General features: G+C 49.3%; 1 protein-coding gene across 4 annotated transcripts in view; it reads right to left on the bottom strand.

Annotated features, from left to right (window-relative positions):
* Positions 1 to 2,920: 2,920 nt before the first annotated feature.
* Stxbp2 (syntaxin binding protein 2) overlaps positions 2,921 to 7,340 on the bottom strand; it is an 11,538-nt gene continuing 7,118 nt past the window's right edge. Inside the window, exons 15-19 of one of the 4 annotated variants that reach the window (XM_028779740.1) lie at positions 6,709 to 6,818; positions 5,445 to 5,540; positions 4,857 to 4,942; positions 4,622 to 4,779; positions 2,921 to 4,074 (exon numbers count right to left, since the gene is read on the bottom strand). In XM_028779740.1, coding sequence (XP_028635573.1) covers positions 3,989 to 4,074; positions 4,622 to 4,779; positions 4,857 to 4,942; positions 5,445 to 5,540; positions 6,709 to 6,818 — 536 coding nt within the window. In that variant the 3' untranslated portion in view covers positions 2,921 to 3,988. Of the gene's footprint in view, positions 4,075 to 4,621; positions 4,783 to 4,856; positions 4,996 to 5,444; positions 5,541 to 6,708; positions 6,819 to 7,340 lie in introns of those variants that run through there. The other 3 variants (XM_028779739.1, XR_003712954.1, XR_003712955.1) reach the window with 3 other exon arrangements.

Genomic DNA, 7,340 nt, shown 5'->3' with positions numbered 1-7,340 from the left:
TCTCTCTCTCTCTCTCTCTCTCTCTCTCTCTCTCTCTCTCTCTCTCTCTGGTGTGTGTACTAGTAAGGCCTTAAATGTGCTAGGCCAGTGCTATACTACTGAGGCCCACTCCCACTCTCTCACTACTGGATCCGAGGCAGAGGCTCTATCTCTGAGCCACATCCCCAGCCCCTTTCTAGGGGAGCACTCTACTGCTAAGTCATGCCTATAGCCCTGTCTAACATCTTACCTGGAGAGAATGAGGGCAAGGGGCATCCTTGCAGACAACACAGATCCCTTGTTGTGGGGCAAGAGGAAAGATCTAGCAAGCATATCAGTTTTCAGGCTACTAACCACTAAACCAAATTAAAATGGATACTGTGGTTCTAAGCTTCTGTTTCAGGGAAGACTGGAAGGAGGCAAGGGTGGGGATCCACAGATGCTGGAAGATCCATTATGGGTGGTGCCAAGGAAGCCATAGGTCAGGAAAAGCACAACAAAGAACATGTAACAAGTAATGATAATGTGGTGGCACTTGAGCTAAGGGGAAGTAACAGGTAGAAGTAACAGGTGCAAAGGCCTGGGGCAGGAACAAAGTGTCGCTGGTCAGAAGAAGTCCCCCTGAATAGTATACCTACATAACACAGAAAGCAAGAGTGGGCATTTTATTCTCATAAAGAGGGTCTTAAGATTCTTTGTAATGCGGGAGGTTTGCCAGAACCTCAGCTGATACAGAAGGCACAGAAAGCAATAAATACTTGCACAATCAATATTTGTGTTTGGTAGCACAGACACTGTGCTGGCTAGTTTTATGTCTCCTTGATACAAGAGTCATCGGAGAAGGGAGGCTCAACTGAGAAAAGGCCTCTATTTGGCTGAAGGCAAGCCTGTAGGACATTTTCTTAATCAGTAATATGGGAGGGCCCTGCCCACTGTAGGTGACGCCACCCTTGGGGTAGTGGTTGTGGGTTCTGTAAGAACAGTCTGAGCAAGCAGTAAGCAGCACCCTCCATGGCCTCATCAGCTTCTACCTCCAGGTTCCTGCCCTGCTTGGGTTCCTGTCCTCACTGTTTTTGATGATGAACTGTTACATGGAACTGAGTGAAATAAACCCTTTCCTCCCCAAAATTGCGCTTGACCATATTCCATCACAGCAGTAGTAACCCCAAGACAGACACATTACTTCATGTGGCTATCATCAGATGTGGCCAGCGGTAGTGGGGCACACCGTTAATCCCAGCACCGGGAGCTAGCCAGGTCCACATGGTGCCAGCCAGCCAGGACTACACAGTGTGATGAGTTTTTTGTTTTGTTTTGTTTTAAACAATTTTTTTTAAAGGAAAGGTGAGAGTGGTTTAAGCAACAGTTTTGTTTCTGCTGAGAACCACCAAATAATCCTTAGCCCACTTCCCAGGCTTCTCTGATAATTAGGTCACCCAAGCTCTGGTTACAATTTGGAATGAACAAAGAAACCCGAAAACTGAGCCGCAGCATCCCCTGGTGCTCAACTCGCTTAACGACACAAATAGATCCCAGAGAGAAACAGCAGTTTGCTGCCAGGGATCTTAGAGTTTACTTTTAAACTTTAGAATTACCTCCCATGCCAGACAACTCCAGCACTTCAGAACCTGAGGCAAAAGAATAGAGTTCCAGGCCAGCCTGAGCTACAGAGCAGGACGGTCACCCTATGTAACATCAGTCCCTTCAGCACTGAATCCAGGACAGCTGGTCGGGGGTGGGAGTGTGTCCTGTGACGAACCATTTCCTTCTTCACACTAATTCATCCCACAAATTTCATGATCTTTCTATCCTGAGCTGGGCTCCAGACAATCTGATTAGAATCCCAAGGCTCGCGTTCTCAACTTTTCTGAGAAATCAAAAGGATACTCCTCGCTGTGTCCGCAACTCTGCATAGTTCACATACCCAGGCAGGACCCAAAAGAAGCAAACATTACCCCAAGAGGGGGGACTGCATTTGGGTTCTAGCCCAGGCCACTCTAACACTTGGGTCATGCTTCTTGGCCTCCCTGCCCCTGGATCCTTCTATGGTGTTCAACTGCCCATCAGTTACAAAATCTTCATCCAGCCTTGCCGGATTCCACATAGTTCTCAGACCTTATTAAAATCTTATTCTAAAGCCAGGGATAGAACCCAGCACTGCTAAGCAAGCTCTATAGCCCCGGTGCTCTTGGCAATGGACAACACTTTACAGTCTGGCTCACCATGTGGCACCATGTGGCATCCTTCCACGCCTTTGGCTTTGCAGCCTTGAGCCTCCCATTCTCTTCTACCCCATCTCCAGATGAAACACTTTGGGATGCCTCCAGTCCCCATAGCCTCTTTGCCTGTGACACCTGCCTGGCTGTGTCCCTAGAGAGAAGGACCCTTCTCTGTCTTATCCACACACTGAAACATACCTCCTGTTACCCAAATGCTATGGGCTAAATTGTATCTGTTCCCAAGAGTTAGATGCTCATGACCTAACCCTTTGTATCTCAAGATGAATATATTTAGAAACAAGGTCTTTTTAAAGATAATTAAGTGTAAAAAAAAATGAGGCCACAGGGTGGGCTCTCATCCAGTATGTGGTGACATAAGAAGAGGAAATTGGGACACCTGCTGCTCTGTGAGGACACAGAGAAATGGCCAACTGCAGGCTGGAGATGTGGTTCAGCTGGAAGAGGACTAGCTTAGCATGCATGAAGAACTGAGTTCATCCCCAGCACTGCATAAACTGCACAGTGGTAACCTCAGCACTCAGAAGAGGGGGGCAGGAGAATCAGGAGTTCAAAGCCATCCTTAGCTATTTAATAAGACCAGCCTGGGACTACAAGATACCCTTTCTTGAATAAAGGGTATCTATCTACAAACCACCCAATCAACACCTATGACAAAGACCAAGCTTCCAGAACTGTGGAGTAATTAAATTCCTGTTAATCCATGCAGAGTGAAGTGTTTTATTTATTTGTTTATTTGTTTATAGGTGTGGGAGGGGGTATACATGTATCTGGGTTCCCACTGAAGCAGGGAGAGAGCACTGAATTCCCTGGAGCTGGAGTTACAGGCAGTTTTGAGACACCCAATATGGGTGTTGGGAACCAAATTCCAGCCCTCTGTAAGAGCAGCAAATATTCTTAACCTCTGAGCCATCCAGATCCTAGGAATAGTTTCTATGTTTGCCCTACTGAACAATTATACTTCCATTAAAAACTCTGGTAAATCCTGCAATTAGAGTCTACAGGCATATCTTAAGGCTGGGTGTTGGGGGTGAGAAGCGCTGGGGAGCTGGTGTTTGAGTTTGCTGTGTATTAAATGCTGGCTCTGATTCCTGGAATTGGGGCTTCAAGCTCCACTTGCAGTAGCTCCTGGGAGGTTCCAGGGGAAAGAGTCAGGATTCAGCCCCACTCTATCTACTTCTACCTCTGGTGCTGGAGATCCCTCCGTGGTTAAAAGACTGCTGTCCTTGCGGCAGACTCAAGCACCTACATGGCTTCTCACAACCATCTATAGTGGTTCCAGGGTATCATCTACCCTTTTCTGACCTCTAAAGGCACTGACCACATATGGTGCACAGACATACCCACAAGTGTAACACAAAATAAAGATAAAGGTTGAATTTTTTTTCCATAATTCTAACCAAACAGCCTAAAGAATTCTAGTAACGACGGGGTTGCAGCCTTGTCATCCCCTGCTCTGTACCTGTCTACCATCTCCTCTGCAATGTGTCTGCTAAGATTGGATGGAGGACCCAGCAAGAGAGCCGGGGCCTCCTAAACCTCAAGCCAATACTGAACCTACAGCCCAGGTTCTCAGCATTCATGAAAGCTAAAGATGCTTCCGTGGGCCAGGGAAAGGTTCCAGCAGGACAGTAACTATGGGAGGCCTTCGGCATGGGTCTGGCTCAATACAGCTCCCTCTGGGAAGAAAATGAGGTGAGCCCTGATGGGAAGACAGAGGAAAGAGTTTATTTCTCTAGAATAGGAGGAGAGGACAGAGGCAAGGGGCTGAGTCAGGGCAGGGCCATGTCCTCCAGCTTCTGATCCAGGGTCTTGAGGTCATCGAGGAAGCGGGTTGGAGTAAGGATGTGAGAAGAGCCTGGGCAGGAGGGAAGGTTAGAAAGGAGGCGGAGGTCCCTCCTGGGAGTCTGCTGCTTCTGACTTGTGACCTGGCTGGTGAGAACTAATTCCTGCAAACCAGGGCCCTGTCTTCTCAATGATTTAGGAGTTCAGAAGCTTAGGAGCATGGGTGTCCAGCCCAAGGTGATTACTCCACTGGAGACTCAAGTCCCTGCCCTTCAAAGACCTAGACTCCTGCCCCCAAGCCCAAAACTTTTTGAGTTCAGCCCCAACTCCTCACACACCAGAGTTCAGCCCAGACCCTAAGGGACCTCAGAGTCCAGCCTTACATCTCAATAGACTGCAAAGTCCAGCACAGGACCCCAAAAGAAGGAGTCTAGAGTCCAGCCCCAGGCTTTTAGGGACTCAGAATCTAGCCCCAGGCTCCAAAGAAGCCCAAGTCCCCACATCTTAGTCATCTGGGGACACTAAATCTAACTGCAGACTCTAAGGGACCCCAAGTCCAGCCCTAGAACCCAAGAATCCCCACAGTCATATTCCCAAGGACCCCAGTTCTGGCTACTCACCTATAAGCACCTCCCACTTGCCTTCAGTGGCCCTGGTCACCTCATAGGCAGCCCTCATTTCAGACATGGCGACACCACCCACAATGTACACGATGAGCCTGGGCCCAGCCCGGGCTTCTACACCAGCTTTGTTTTTATGCCAGTGGCCAAAGCGAGCACTGCTGGGGTGATGGGTAGAGGTCAGTCCAGGCTGGCAGCTCCCAACCCCCAACCCAGGCCTCTCCAGGGCCCTCACCTGACAGCTGCCTGGGAACTAGGCACAGGGGCAGGGTCAGACACGAAGGGCCACAGCTTTCGGTCTAGCCGGTCCTCCACCACATCCTGGGTGGCCAGACAGGAAGAGTTAAAGAACCCCAGCCAGTGGAGCCCAGCAACTGAAATGGCCATAGTACCACCGTCTACACATCCTTGTCTCTTGGGGTCCCAGAAATCCAGGAAGCCAAGGTGCAAGGTTGCTGGGTCCCCAAGCAGGAGGTACCAGGACAGAGCCTCTGATAGATTACTATTTGATTATGAGGCTTTGGGGTGTGGGAGTGGCCAGGGGCCAGCATAAGAGAGGCTTCTGGAGGATAGGAGAGATTAGAGGAGAACACGGGGGATAGAGAAAGCTACAGTCTCAAGCAAGGAATTCCTCTGCTGCCCCAATTCCTGGGGTGCAGTTTTGTGTGCCTCACCCTGTAGAGCAGACAGGGTACAGGGGGTATGCTGATAATGAGGGATTTTCCACTAAGCCCCAAGGCTTATCAGTGAGAGCCTGGGGGGAGGGAGGGTTTAGTGGCTAATGGGATCAGTAGAGAGAAACAGGGGCCCCCAACTTGTGTACCTCCATCACGTCCTTGATGACTGGGGACCAGCGAGACAGCTGGTAGGTGGGCTCCATGCGCTCTCTCCGCTCCAGCCGGCTAGAGGTCCCTGAGCCCTACAGGGGGGCCAGGTGGGACAGAATGGGATTGGGAAGGGAAGGAGGCCATCACAGATGGAGATGGGCTATGGGGGTACACAGAAAGAGGGAGAAATAGAGCAGGAAGAGACAGAGACAGAGGAAAGAAGCAGAAAAAAACAGAGACAGAAAAAAACAGAGACAGAAATAGAGACACAGAAAGACAGGAAAAGCAAAGAGAGACAGAGGCAAAGAGAGCTCGAGAGGCACAGACAGGCAGAGGCAGAAATAGAGGTAGAGAGAGACAGAGAGACAGGTAAAGACAAACATGGGAGATAAGAGACAGAAAGACACAGAGATACAAGAGATAGAGTCAAGAAAAGACAAAGAAACAGAGAGGCAGATACAGACACATATACAGAGACAGACACAAAGACAGGGAGACAGAGGGGTAGGGCTGAAAAGGGAGACAGAAGAAACAGAAATGGGAAGAAAGAAAAAGAACACAAAAAAGAAGATGTAAGTCAGGTAAAGGCTACAGAAACAGCAAGATGCAAGGGACAGGTCAGGCATGACAGCTCACATTTGTAATCCCAGGTTCTCAGGAGGCTAATACAACGGGATGGCCATGAATTAGAGGCCAGTCTGAGTTATAGAGTGAACTTAAGATCAGCCTTAGCTGCAGAGTGAGTTCAAGGCTAGCCTGAGCTACAAAGTGCAATGTGTCTCAAAATAATAATGTGTGTGTGTGAAAGAGAACGAGAGACAGAGAGGGAGAGAGAGAGGAGATGGAGAGAGGGACAAGATACAAGGTCATAGGCCTGTGTTACAGAAGGATCTGGCCAATCCAGACACATAGGCTAGAGAGAGAGAGGCAGACTAGAGTGGAGGGAGCACAGGAAACCACCATGCGTGCTGGGTGGGGTGAGAAGTTTACTGATCCCTTCAGAACCCCCAGTTTTACCCTGTTTCCCATTAACGGTGACTCATTCTCCCACCTATCCCTGAAGACTCAGGCTACCCACACCCTGTACCACTATCCAGGAGCCCAATTTAACCCCACTGCCCATCATGTTAGAGAACTAGGGAAGGTCTTAGAGTTCTTGGTCCCTGAGATGCCGTGTGATGCTCGCACATCCAAGCAGAGCACGTATCATCCCTAATCCTAAAAGGGTCAGGCTCCCCGGCTCGTCGGCTCCCTGCGTACCGCGGAGTTGGTGACAGTGCCCCCCAGCTGCTCCAGATTCCGGATGAGGCTGCTGTAGGACTGCACATTGGCATGCTGGATCAGCTTGGCCAGGTTTTCCTCACTCACACCTGGGGCACAGCAGAGGTAACAATAAGCGACCGGTACAGTCCTCTGTGAGGTCTATAGAGATACCCTCACAGCTAGGATGTCTCCAGGACCCAGAAACTTCTGATGTTTAAAGAAAAGGGAATTTTAAAGGTAAAATGGGGTATCTTCAAGAATTAGTTGAAGGAAGCTGGAGAGATGGTTGAGAGGGTCAGAGTGCTCGCTGCAGAAACATAAGAACCTGAGTTCGAATCCACAGCACCCACATAAAAGTTGGACATGGCTACATGTGCCTGCAACTCTATGCTGTGGGAGAAAGAAACAGGAAGATTACTGGGAATTTCTAGACTCCAGCCTAGGTCAGGTTCAAAGACAGACCCTGCTGCCAAGACTTAAGAGGTTTGGAGCTTGACCTGACTAGGGGCAGTGATGGAATGAAGAAACAGACACTAAAGAAATGATAGACACATAAACATATAGACAGACACACACACACACAGAGAGAGAGAGAGAGAGAGAGAGAGAGAGAGAGAGAGAGAGAGAGA

The sequence above is a fragment of the Grammomys surdaster genome, unplaced genomic scaffold (genome assembly GCF_004785775.1).
Source record: "Grammomys surdaster isolate TR1022 unplaced genomic scaffold, NIH_TR_1.0 362, whole genome shotgun sequence".
Lineage (NCBI taxonomy): Eukaryota > Metazoa > Chordata > Mammalia > Rodentia > Muridae > Grammomys > Grammomys surdaster.
Note: the sequence above shows the minus strand (reverse complement) of the source record. Positions and strands in the feature narration are given on the sequence as shown.